The sequence below is a fragment of the Haemorhous mexicanus genome, chromosome 11, assembly GCF_027477595.1.
Source record: "Haemorhous mexicanus isolate bHaeMex1 chromosome 11, bHaeMex1.pri, whole genome shotgun sequence".
Classification (NCBI taxonomy): Eukaryota; Metazoa; Chordata; class Aves; order Passeriformes; family Fringillidae; genus Haemorhous; species Haemorhous mexicanus.
The window spans coordinates 10477226-10490607 of record NC_082351.1 but is presented as its reverse complement, the minus strand read 5'-3'; the positions used below and the strand labels follow the sequence as shown (position 1 = coordinate 10490607).

The 13382-nt window shown below is 37.1% G+C and overlaps 1 protein-coding gene across 1 annotated transcript in view; it reads right to left on the bottom strand.

Annotated features, from left to right (window-relative positions):
• The window catches only part of CACNA1D (calcium voltage-gated channel subunit alpha1 D), a 166635-nt gene that overhangs the window by 104200 nt on the left and 49053 nt on the right, over positions 1 to 13382 (bottom strand). The window contains exon 4 of the mRNA XM_059856934.1: positions 1930 to 2069. Within this exon, the coding sequence (XP_059712917.1) occupies positions 1930 to 2069 (140 nt within the window). The remainder of the gene's footprint in view (positions 1 to 1929; positions 2070 to 13382) is intronic.

The window sequence follows — 13382 nt, the reverse complement described above, 5'->3', positions numbered from 1 at the left end:
ATCATGGCAGCTCTTTCAAGCTATTAGAATACCTAATGAAATTTCCCATTGAAGCTAGTCAAATACAATCAGGTCCAGAAGTGGTTCCATATGCACCTTGGGTTATATATGAAAATCAATTTTTCACTCTACTACTATGTATTAATTAAATAAATGGGACTTATGCTTGCTTAATCATGCAGGATGTGTTCTTACTGAAAGAACAAAAACCTTGCTCACAATTCTGTGAGCATGTGGCATGTCAGGAAAGGTCCACCTTGTCTTACAGGTAAGCTGCTGACAACCTGCACATGAGTTTATATTCCAAACTTCTGGATTTAAATTAGGACTTAAGCTTACTGTGATATTTTAGGCATTTGATAAGATGTAGTCCTTTTTTATTCATATTTTCAGCAAATTCTATGTGAGCATTTGACCTAACTCCATTTAGCCTCCAATAATGAGTGTTTTAGGAATTAGTGGAAAATTTTTTAGTTATCATGTATTTAGGACACAGCCAAAGATAGAGGTCATGTTAATTTGACTGCTCCAGGGTTACTGTAACTCCGTGGTCACTTGACAAAAGGGAAGAGGTCTATTCAAGGGACTGCTTGGCAAGGGAGCAGAGCTGAGTGTGACAGACTCCAACCTGCCCACCAAGCTTCCCCTTCAGGCACAGGGACCAATCTGTTGAGAATGACCTGACCTGATGAAGGATCTATTTATACACAAATTTTAGTCCTGGACCAAAGGACTGGCCCAAATACAAGTGTCTCAGTAACATTGAGTATCTCATAATCAAACAGTTACAGATCAGGCATTCTTGTATTTACAGTACTTCCCCAAATTTAACAATGCTTTACCATAAATTCCTTTATTTAGCAACTCTTTCTTTCCCTTAATGCAGTGACAGCTTAAAAGCAGCACACACTCTGATTTCTGAGCCTTTTCAAACACAGGCAACCCTTGATATGGTTTGAATTTTAAAATGAAATTAGAATTGCATACTGTAAGCCAAGGTCGTGTTTGCCACAACACACAAAGTTAGACATGGATAATGTCCTCCATGTTCTAGATTATTATACTTTTAGCAAACAAAATTTGCAGTGCTGGTTAAACAGCTGTTTAACATAATCCTCACAACATTTAGGAAATTGGACAATATACATCTCAAGATTAATTCTCTAGATAGCTGAAGGTAGGATCTAATGAAGTAGCACAGCCACTGACATTGAGCTGCTGACACAAAAATAATTTATCAATAGGCAGGTGCATAATGTAAGTTCCACTCCTCTGAACCTGCATAAGGCCCAAGCAGTCCCTTCTCTGGGGCAAAGAACAAACTCTCCAAGGTTTTCTGGTACAGCAAGGTGCACAGGGTAAAGAAAAATAAAAGGAATTTTTAACACGCATTCAACCCCAGACAAATCAAAATCGTATCTTTATCTGACATGCAGCACCTAATTTCACTCAGATTTTGGGAACATCAAGGAATCACTGTTAATTCTGTCTCCCCAACCATTCTTCTCCACTTTGAAACATGTGGGTCCTCCCAGAGGTCTTTGTGAAACAGATGAACTCCACATGACTGCAGTGCAGTGTTAAACAAATAAATTAAATAACAACATGCAGCCCTTAAGAGATCAACATATGGAAAGACACCATAGGAGTTTACCTTGAGAAAATCAGATGGAAAAGCTTCTGGAAAACAACTCTGGAAATCTCCAGCAGGACTCAGAATTCCCTGGGAACTTATAAAAGCAATGCAGTCTCTAGCCAGGGATAGCACTGAAAATTGTAGGACTTCTTAACATTTTTTCATTCAGTTCATTCTTTTACTCCAAAGAAAGAAATCCAGCATAGGCTGCTACTCACAGCCAAGCAGGCCTATACCTACCTCACTGCAAAGAAAAGTTTAAATATTTTTATAATGGAAGATAAGCTACTTACCCTACTATTACTATTACAAAATCCAATAAATTCCATCCGTTTCTAACATATGCATTGGGGTGTAATAATAATCCATATGCTATAATCTTCAAAAATGTTTCAACTGTAAAAATTATCAGGAAGGCATATTCTACTTTTTCCTGAGGAAGAAAAAAAAAAAAAGTACAATGAAAGAATGAATGTAACAGCTTTTTACAATTGACAATTTGCAACAAGTGGGTACTGATCAGGACTAAGGAAATACCTTCATGGCAGTTTATTTCACAGGTTTTAATTGCTTAACACTTAATTATAACTGTACTGACAAGGTTATAATTATATAATTGCACAAGGTTTTCTTGTTTTAACATTCTGTGAGAGGAAAAAAAGCTGTTTCTGCAAACATTTAAGCATACTGTACACCTTTGCTTAAGCCAAGAGTCCCATCCAGGTTAATAGGATTCTCTGCATTCATTTAACCAGAAAATGCTGTAGAACAAAGCCCTGGAAATATCCTTGAAAGGTAAGCAGTGGTATACTTCCTTTCACTATTATAAAAGTTTTTATTGCTTAATATGTAATTTTACACTGTCTTGCAACTTTTTAATCTTGATATGGAAGCTTGCATTGACTTATTCTCCTTTCCACATCACCAGATTTCTTTCAAATACCCTATTATGTTTGAAGAAATTTTAAGGTACAGCCTACAACCACCTTGTATCATTGAAGCTACAACATCAGATTTAATGGTTTTTCTAAATGTTATTAGTTTCTGCATTTTACCTAAATTTTTATTTCAGAGCTATACACTGAATATCTTTTCTGAGCTAACTAGATACTCTAGAAAGAAGAAACCCCCAAAAATACTATTAGCACACTTGACTTGGTAAATTGAAGAAGTCACCACTATCAAAACAGAGCAGTTAACAACTGTTCTTGTTACCTTCAGACATGATCATTTCATTATTTTCCATAACACTTTGTTAAGTTATCTGTTGCTACTCAAACATTACAGCCAAGAATAAAATGCACAAAGAGTATGATTCATTTTTTAAACTTGTTCAGGAACACATGATGTTGCTCATTTATCACATACAAGGTTAATTACATGACTGTAACTGCTCAGTCAGGATTACCATCTTCTACTATCATTACTCAAATAGAACACCAACATTACACACAAAAATACATTATCCTTTTTTTTTTTACACAAAAAAATACACATTCCTTATTTGTCACACAGCTTGGCGTTGTCATACACAACCAAAGGAAAAACTAAACCTTAATCATTTGCAACTTAAGCAAAAATCTTGATATTCTTGTGTGTGAATCTTTAATTTGGGCAGCTAGATTTCTTTTCCTGCCAAAGAGGCCACTTAGGATGGTTATGCATAGGATGTGGTATTTCCATTTATAAATCTGACCCTGGAGATTTAATGGAGGCACAGGCTGCTCAATAAACTCCTCCCCAGGCCCCTACTGCAGCAAGCAGCACCCTGGGATCACTGGGGCAGGTCAGGCACTCATTGCAAAGCAAGGATTCCTGGATCTCCTCTCCTGCTCAGCTCAGTCCTGCACCCCTGCCTTTTCCCCCCTCTTCTGAGTACATTTCATGAACACTGTGGAGCTTCATCCAAGGCTCCTCAGCTGCTTTCCATTTTGGGTGAGATCTTCCAGCCCAGTGAAACCAATGGAACCTCCAGAGAAACCTCCTTCTCCTCAAACTTCCTAATTCTTCTTTCAAAATTGTCCCTCCCACTTACCCATGGATTTGTCACCCATCAGCCAGGACAGCTGCCAGATAACAAGAGTGAAATGGCCTCACACAAGAAATGTCAAGGTCTTGTGCACCAAAATCCATCAGATCTCTTTGGCTGGAGAGCACCACTGTGGTTATAATATTATGAATTATCAGCATTCCTGAGAAACACACTCAGAAATGCTTAAATACAACAAATCCTACCACATCCACATTCCACAATAACAGCTATTTCTGTCTCCCTGCATACAACTAAATTTGCAGCTCAGTTATAGGAAGATAAATAATGTAGGAAAACATAAGGAAGACAAAAATATTACAGTTGTAATTTGCCATGGACAAAATATATACCAAAATCATAGTAGTAAAAGAAAAAGGGAGACAAAATATGTATGTTTCATATATGCTAAATTTCAATAGCTTCTTTACTTAAAAGGAACACGGGATCCAGGACTGGATGGAGCCAAAATAACCTCGTAGGTCCCTAAGTCCAGAGTTTTATAGGCAACCATGTAATTTAACTCCATCCATTAAAGTACCAGATCCATCCTAAAAACCATCTTTGCTCTTCACTGCTCCCCTTCAAAAATATCCCAATGCTCTTCTGCTCTCTGGGCTAAGCACCAGTCCCAGTGCTCAAGTTACACAACCTTGTTAATGTCACACAGCCCTGCAGCTCATTTTTAATGGCACAGTTCAAATCTGAACAACTCTGCCCTACCATTTCCCATCCATCCTTGAAGAATAGTATTGGTCTCAATCCTGCTTATCTCATCTCTGTTATGGAAGCAGGAGATTTTACTGTTTCCTGAACAGTATTGCAAACATTCCATTAGAGCCATATGCAATGTAGGACAATCTCATTTTTAAACCCTCCAGCAGGCTCAAGGTAAGTGTGTGCTACTTCACAGATGGACCATAAGAAACCTTGAGAGCTGCACCAAGAGAAGCCACATGAAATCTCAGCAAGGAAAAATGGGAAGTGCTGCACCTTGGGTTAAATAATCCCACACCAATATGGGCTGAGAAAGGACCTGGAAGTGGCACATCAATTTAAATGTGTGCTCATTTAAATCAGACAAATTCCATATCTTCACTGTTTCATTTTCCCTCCCTTCCTGCTTTCCTCCCTTTCATGCTCTCACACACTCTATTTCTTTCTTCCTTTTTAAAGCACAACCTGTGTCCTCCACAGAGGCCAGATGAATTACTTGGCCCCATAGTTAACTCACAAAGTACAGGCTGTGCTTTCTGCTTGGCTCTTGAATAAGTAGGCAGCCAACAGATGTTCTCACATAAACTGCAGAGTTGACAACCTGCTCACCCTCAGGAAGGTTCTGGTGGTCTCTTCTCACACTTGGATAATTTCTTGCTGGTCACTATGGACGTCAATTTTTGCCTCTGCAACCCTGATACATCTGTAGGCCACACTTCATCTTGTACATTCAGAGCTTAAGCAACCACTGCTCAAGAGTAAATAACATTCTATTTTCAGTATTCATGAAAATTGAATGTTATTTACATGAAAGAGTTGTAGAGACAGGATTGGTTTGGGAAAATAAAACTAAAAAATAGATAAATTCAAAATACAGACTCAAGACTGCAATTTTAGCAGGACATTATGCACACATTTATCTGGTCTCTTTTCTCCACAGTGGTAAAATCATATTTTGTTCAAATTTTTTGATATCTTTAAATGAATACTTAACTTCATTCAAAATGGCAGTAGGTACACTAAAAAAGTAGACAGCTAAACAAAATAATAAGGAAATATCTAAGAGTATGTATTGAGTGCTTGCAAAAGAAAATCTCTATTAAAGGAAACCAAGCAGGTGGTTTTGGTTCTAAAAAACTGCAGAGATTATTGCAGAATTTGCACATAATTTCTAATATCTATTACTGCATTTAGTTCTACACTGCATCATAAAATTAGCAGAAAAAAAGTGAAGCTGCAAACCTCAAGAAGATATGAAGCACAACAATATGTCTGTGCTCTGAAGGATCTAATCCTGAGGCTGTATAGATTAATAGTTGTTTGTTCACTGATTTGATAAAGCTAGGTCATCTCTCCTCACAGGCAGCTGATTCCAGCAAGGCTGTCTGACACTTTGGTTAATGCTGCTCGAAATCTTCAAGTCTCAGCAATCTTTTTCTGAATGTATGATGCAACAGGACTGATAAGATAAACTGCCTTTCTCATGGAATCCATGGAGTTTGCCTGTGGTATTGATCGTGGTGCACAAAACAAAGGCCACTCTTACCCTATGAGTTTAGGTGCAATCATTAGATCCTCATTTTCTCAAAAAAAAAAAAAAAAAAAAAAGGAAAAAAAAAAGGGAAAAAAAAGCAAGCATTTGCTTTCTTATTTTAAGTAAATCAGCTTAGTAGAAACCCTGTTGCTCAGGAAATCTTTTTTCCCCCACCCTAGCCAGATGGTGTACATTAGTCATCATTTATTATCTTCATATTTTCAAAATCTCTGAAAGAAATATGCAAAGCTACTGCTACATGTCAGAAGGTGACACACCAAAATTCTGCATTTACGTGAAGATGTTTCACAAGATAACTGCTTCAAAATAGGAAGTCATTAATTTGCAAAACCTTAATCTATTATGCTAGGTAATTAAGTCTTACTATATTAAAATTTCTATTCCCTTGGCATCAGAGATGGGAATTATTTCTTAACTGAAGGAATACATTTTTGCATCCAGACTAACAAACATGCATCAGAGTAAAAACTGCTTAGCAGATAAAGTGACTCAATTTAAGCAAATTAAGCAGACTGATCAACTTTCTGAAGCTTAGACACAACACAAAATACTTTGAAATTATTGACTTAGGGATCAAAAACAAAAACAAAAAAAAAAGAAAAATCACATGCTGTTTAATAAGTTGTGTGATTGATGTTTGGACAACACATATAAAGCCATTTATCTTTTTGACAATCAGCCATTTTTTTAGTTCTGGCACTGGGAAAACACTCTGTCTACAAGACAGGAAAGTAACTTGAGTTGTGAATTTTAAAATATAATGGTTTAGTTTTTCACTTTGTATACCTGTATTCCTCTGAAAATCATCTGTGATATGCAGCACCATAATAATTAACAATAGGAAAGTAAACCTATTTATTCCCACATGTGAAAAATGTTATAGCAGTTTCCCAATACAAAAAATGAAACACAAATGGAATCCATACACCTGGCAAAAAGAAATCTATACACTTGCCTTTAATTCCTCAACTTTAAAAGCAGAAACAAAGTAATGAACTATCAAGATTAGACATGGAAATTGCTCTCTATTCATTAGAAGAATTGGAATTATTTATCACTCAACAATTTGGATAACTATCAGATTAACTGTGCCTTTATATACATAACAACAAGAAAGGAGGGAGAGTTTGAAAAACATATTTTAAGGATTCTTGTCCTGATGAATCCAAATAAACCATGTTTCACCCTCCTCATCAGTCCTGACCCACTGGAGGGAATACAAGCACTGCTCTCTGCTTTGTCAGATGTCTGCATTACTGTCTCTGTAAGTGCAGCTTTGCTCTGCAGCAACTTAAGAAAATATCATTATGTACACAAAATTGTACTCCTTTAATACAGGCCTGGGCAACAGACCTTGGTTCCATATTTCAAGAACACATTTCATGTACATGAGATCTTTTATGGTTGAATACATTGAATATATGTAAAATCCAGGACAAGACTGGGCAGGAATTTGGCATCAGGCCCAGAAACATCTCCTGTCTTTTGAGGGGCTTTACAGGACACCATCACATTCCTGCAGATCCAGAGGCTCTGGCATTTCAGGCTGGTGCATTTCATGGCAAGGCTGACACTTGAAAGTCAACACCAAGTACAAACTCCATAATTAGGAGTAGAAATAAGTAGGAGTTACACAGCAAGAACATTCTTACACCAGTTCAATATTAAATGAACAGGATTTCACATTCCTAGTACCACTGCCAAGCAACAAATCTCACTCAACATTTTGACTGTTTTCAAAGAGAACACAGAATCCTTTCATCTTTTTTGAGCTGAGGATTCACAATCCATGGTCTGGTCACAATTAACAGCAGTTGCACCCTCCAGATCTCAAGCTGGCATTTGTGTTTGCAAGAACAGAACTTGCCATAAGAACATCTCAGACACTGAGCACAGCAAAGGAACAAAATGGATGTGCAAGCTATACACTGAGGTGCAATTAAAATTAACTGCAATTAAGTTTCTTGAAGTCCCTTTTTATCAATGTAGTCTGCAGGAGCATTTGAATAACTTTCAGCACTGAAATAGCACCTCAAGCTTCAAAGACAGTTTTAGTTTTACTTTCATCTGACAGGTTCTGGCAGCCAGAGGTAGAGGAATAAGCAGAGCATATTTAACACTGATTACTTTTTTCATTATTTCCTGCAAGCACTTCCTCTAAATGCACTGTAGACCTGCATTTCATCTTTGAGTGTGATTGCTTCTCATATGTATTTTGCACTTTATGTTGTAACACAATAATGGAGATGTAAACACCTCAGCTCTGTAAATGACCATTTGTACAGAGAGAAAAATGTTGCATCCAAATTGGAATTTTTCACACAGAACACAGGCTTCTGTATGGAGCCACATTGGTTTTATTCATGTAAAAGTTCAATTTAGTACATGTTAATTATTTTCAGTCCATAAATAGAAAAAAAATCCAACCCTTTTGATTTTTTTCCTCCTTTATATTTAGTCAGAGCTCTGCTCTGGGACAGGTAATGCTGAGCTTTGCTGAGCAACAGCTGGGGAAAACAACAGACATCCACTCTGTGTGTACATAATTACTAAATCCACTACTGGCACTGCCTTGCACACCCTCACAGGGCACAGACAACCCTTCTGCTTCCTATTGCTGTGAAGACATTAGACAAATGGGGTGGGTTTGAAAATTTGATCATAAATAACCAAAAGCTAAACTGAACTCCTGCAAATTGACCATCTACTAAAAAATTACCAAGAAAGGACCCACAAACAAACCAATCACTTGGCAATGAGTGCATTCCTGCAAGGTGTGGAAGGCAGGAGGTAGAAATGCCAGCAGGCAGAAACGTGTGAGCTTCAGTCCTAAAACCACTTGAAGATTGAGCACAGTATTCCAAAGAATTGCACAAATGAAAGCTGGCCAACTAAGCAACAAAGAATACACCTGGAATAAAATCCAATTTACTTGGGTGTCTTTCTGCCCCCATCTAATTGATGATATTCAGGAAAACAAGGCCAGCACAATAAGAGAATATTTGTGTAGACTGGCACGTGGTCTCATCATTTTCCTTACATAATTGAATAGAATCAGTGTCAGGTGGTGAATTAAACCTACATCTAGTCATAAAACAGCACTAATGTTAAATATATGTTGATACCTACTATCAATTTTGTTTATTTATAAGACACTAGGTTTTGGCCAGAAACCAGCTTATGAGAATATTGGTGGGTCTCAGATACCTTAGTGAACATATTCAAATTCTGAACATTTAGAAATCAAGAGAATTTTGTAATCTTTATAAATTCATTCTCACCATGCAGAAACCCACAAGTAGAAAACAGGCAGGAGCACTGACAGCCTTAAATCCTCTACTGAATTTAGTGCAAGGTAGGTTAAAAAAAAAAAAAAAAAAACAACTCCAAAAGCTACAAAAAATTATTTTTCCTTAAAAGAAAAAAACTACAGACCAAAATCTCACCAACAACATCAAACTGTAATTATTTTGGCATTTCATTATGAAACAGATGAAAAAAAAAATCTACTTTAAAAAGACTCCTGTGTGAGGTCGTCCTGTATGTTTTTGCTAATCCTACTTCAAAAGCACATATTGATAGCACTTATATGTTTCTTAAAATGCTGCCAGAAAAATTTTCAGCTGTCACAAAAACTTGACTACTCTGGTGATGCTGCAATAGCCTGGATTTGAACCTGCTCACAAACAAGGTCCATTTTTTCCCTGGTTTTCCAACCCATGTAATTCCTTCTTTGACCAACACAACACTGAGATGCACAGGAGTGGCTCTCACACCAATCCTGGTCACTCAGCAATCCTGTAGGTGAGCTTGCCAAAGCAAGACTCTGTCCCAACAGACTGACAGCTCCAAGTGGCTCTGACAGAATGTGGCATCCCAAGTGAAAAGAAAGGGAGAAGACCAAACAGGTAACGGTTTTTGTGTGTTACTTATTCTTGCACAGCTCTGTAATGATCCAGTGCTGTGTTTCAGAAATGTCAAGGACTTTCTTTAAAAAAAAAAAAAACCAAAAAAAAAAAAAAAAAAAAAACCAACCAAAAAAAAAACCCAGTAAAACAATATGGAGAACAGATAACAGATGGGGTCTGTAGTTCTGTTCTGCACCAGTAGTGTCAGCCAGGAAACAAAACAATGACATTCCTTGAGTAGGTGTTTTTTCACTTGATTTATTCATCTGCTTGCAAATCTAATTTCCACTTTCATTACAACAGAACTGGACGAAACAGATAGAATAATTTCATCACAATGCTTTATTCATTAATCTGCCAGATATATAACTCCATCAGCTCTTTGCTTTTGTCAGTTTAAGAACTACAGAATGATTTGTTAAGAACATACCCAACAAGGCATTTGTTTTCCTAAATACTTTAAGTAGGGTAGAAACTTGCATTATGTAAGGCTTAATAATTTCATTTGGTGGTGTTTGGTTTGAGTTGGTTTCATTTGTTTGGTTTGGTGGGGTTTCTTGGTTGGTTGGTTTTTATTACAGAGGAAATGGTTTAACAGACACCCACCAATAAGGTTTTCAAAAACTCAAACACACCACACTACCCCATGTCCTGGTGTGACCTTGAGGTGAATACAAAGGGAGGACATGGTTAGGCCTGGTACTTCATTGGAATTTTTCTAATCAGCCTTCTCAAGTTTGAAACAGAAGAGCCCCAGACCAGTGGTCAATCTGTGAGCTATGTCCTACTCTTGTGGTCTACTATTGTCCATGCAAACCAGCAGCACCAAGAATATTTTATTCAAACCTCTGATTTTGGAGAGCGGTCAACTTCCATGACCAGGATTGGGTATCTGTATCAGGACTGGCTACAGAATTAAAATATTATTATAAAAAACTTCAAGGCCTTGAAAAAGTACTAGAGGATGTGAATCCCTTCCATTGGTATAACAATGTCAAGAAATTATCTTCAGAGAAATCTGTATTTAGTTCTGACTCCTTCTTAATACATCCTAACCTCAGCTCAGCACTAGAATTTCCTACAGAAGACACTGAATGCAATACATGATGTGGAAATGATGATTCCATACTGAGAGGAAGGTATGATTGCTAAATATGCTCCAGTGTGAAATATCTAATGCCTTTCTGAGAACTACATGCTGCTCACTCTATTACCTCTTCACAATTCTTTTATTTTAGAAAGAATTTCTTAACTCCTTAGATAGACTTGGATTTACTCTAGATATTTGTTAACAGGTAAAACAAAGTACTGCACTAAAAATCACTCCAACAAATCTAGAAAGATTGCATTATTTATGAGCACACAACCTGCCAGAGCATAGAAGCCATAAACTACAGAAATGTCAACAAGAATGTTGCTGATGAAATACATTTTGAACTAAAAAAGAAGACAGGATAGAATATTCCTGGTAGATGCTGCCCAGAACAACAATGTGGGGAACCAAAACAAAAATGCATTTATCGAAACTGACAGGAGAATGGTCTGCAGTAACCATGAAAATGTTAAAACACAACTTTATCATTGGGTGTCTCAGTTGCTGAACAAGTTGTCCTTTGCAGTTTTCTTCTCCTGTGGTAGCTTTTCAGCCAAATGCTTGAGGTACCTCTTTAATAAAAATTTTATTTCATAGTCAAAAATCAAAGACTTTGTTTTGAAAGAATATCTCATAGTAAATTCCAGATATGTGAAATGTAATGTGGCTGTAGAAATTGGTATTTCCCTGCAGCAATAAAATGCAGGAAGATTGCCATTCTGTGTATCCACTAGGTATTTGGATAATTATGAAAGGAAAGCCCTCTAAGTTCTTCCATCTTGAACACAAGGCTAAATGAACACAGAAACATTTTCATCACACATCTGAGGATTAGATTGCTCTGGCTGCTCCATAACAACAAAGAAAATTATGATCTGCAGAGAAATTCCAAGGGAAATTGTCATAGCAAAAGAGCTAGTGTTCAAGAGAAGCCCTTTGCTCCACTGCAAACATAGAGCTCTTGGACAAGTATTAAAAGGTGGAATGGCTCTGTATAGAGGAGTTGCAAGAAAAATTAAAAAAACAGCATAGCTAAACCAACAGTTTGTATCCAGTCTACAAACAAGACCCATGGTATACCAGCTTTAATATCAGCAGTGCTCAGGTACAACACTGATCCACTCTTGGGAAAATTCATTAAAAATTCAAGCATTTAGCTGGTTTCTACTAATAGCACCACCATGAAGCTTTCCTGTTTTCTTCATTCTAACCATGGTAGAAAAGCATTCAAAGTAACCCTAAATCTACCAGTATTGAAATAAAGAAAACCATGGAATACTACTGACATCCACTGCTAAGGTATCAGGAAAACTTGCCACAGTAGAAACAACTCAAATACCTGAAAAAAGTTGAAAACATTTTCATTCCTTTCCTCTGATCTGCAGATCAAACCTTAGTGATAAAAATCTTCAACTTGTGATAGAAAGTAAAATATGAGTCTGCCTGCCCTAAAGCCACATTTCTTGTTTCTTTATGGATGAATCAGTTTTTCCTCTATCTTGTGGAATGCAGCCAACATAATTTAGGGTCCCTCCAGTGCCTTCTACAATTATAATTCCAGATTCTGCAAATGCTTCTAAGTGCATCTTTGTAATCTCTAAGTTACAATGCAAAATCATTTTCTTCCTTTCATTCCCATACCATTTGGCATCCCAGGAGATGTATTTAGGTTCTGAATGTCTTATTTCATTTTCCACTTCTCCACACAGAGCACTTGATCAAGAAGATTATTTTATTATTATTCCCATCTGAACTGCATCTAAGCCTGTTTTAATTTATTCCCCTATCTGGAATATCAGTTTTGATTTCCAGAGAACTCACTGTCCACAACAATATATTCCTAAGTGCTCTGTCACTGCTTCAAGTTCACTTCTGTTAGGACTGTAAGACAGTTTGAGTACACCAACACTTGCTTTTCTTCCACCTATAAAACTGCTTTCCAGCTGACATAGAATGCCATAGTCCCTGTGATTTTTCACCCATCTATTCAGTGGAACAGCCCCTAAAGCACACGAACAAACATTGTTCTTCAAAGTAATTACATGAAACAAGAGCCATTGCCTCCCTTTTGGAAAATTTAGGCCTTCTGTCCTAAAGAACCAAAGTCTCTACTATCCCCAAAGAGGCAAGAAAAAAAAAAAAAAAACACATTATCTTGATCAGATAAAAATGCCAGAGACCAAGAGCCAAAAATAAAAGATCACCTGGTTAAATATCAACCCACCACCACCATCATCACCCCTGGACCATATCCCCAAGTGCCACTTCCAGATGTCTCTTGAACACTTCAAGAGATGGTGATTCCACCACCTCCCTGAGCAGCCTCTTCCAAAACCTAACCACTCTTTCAGTGATTTTTATTTCCCTGATTATTTAATGTGACCCTTTCCTGGCACAATTAAATGGCCATATCATCTTGTCCTTTCTATTGAGATCTGATAGAG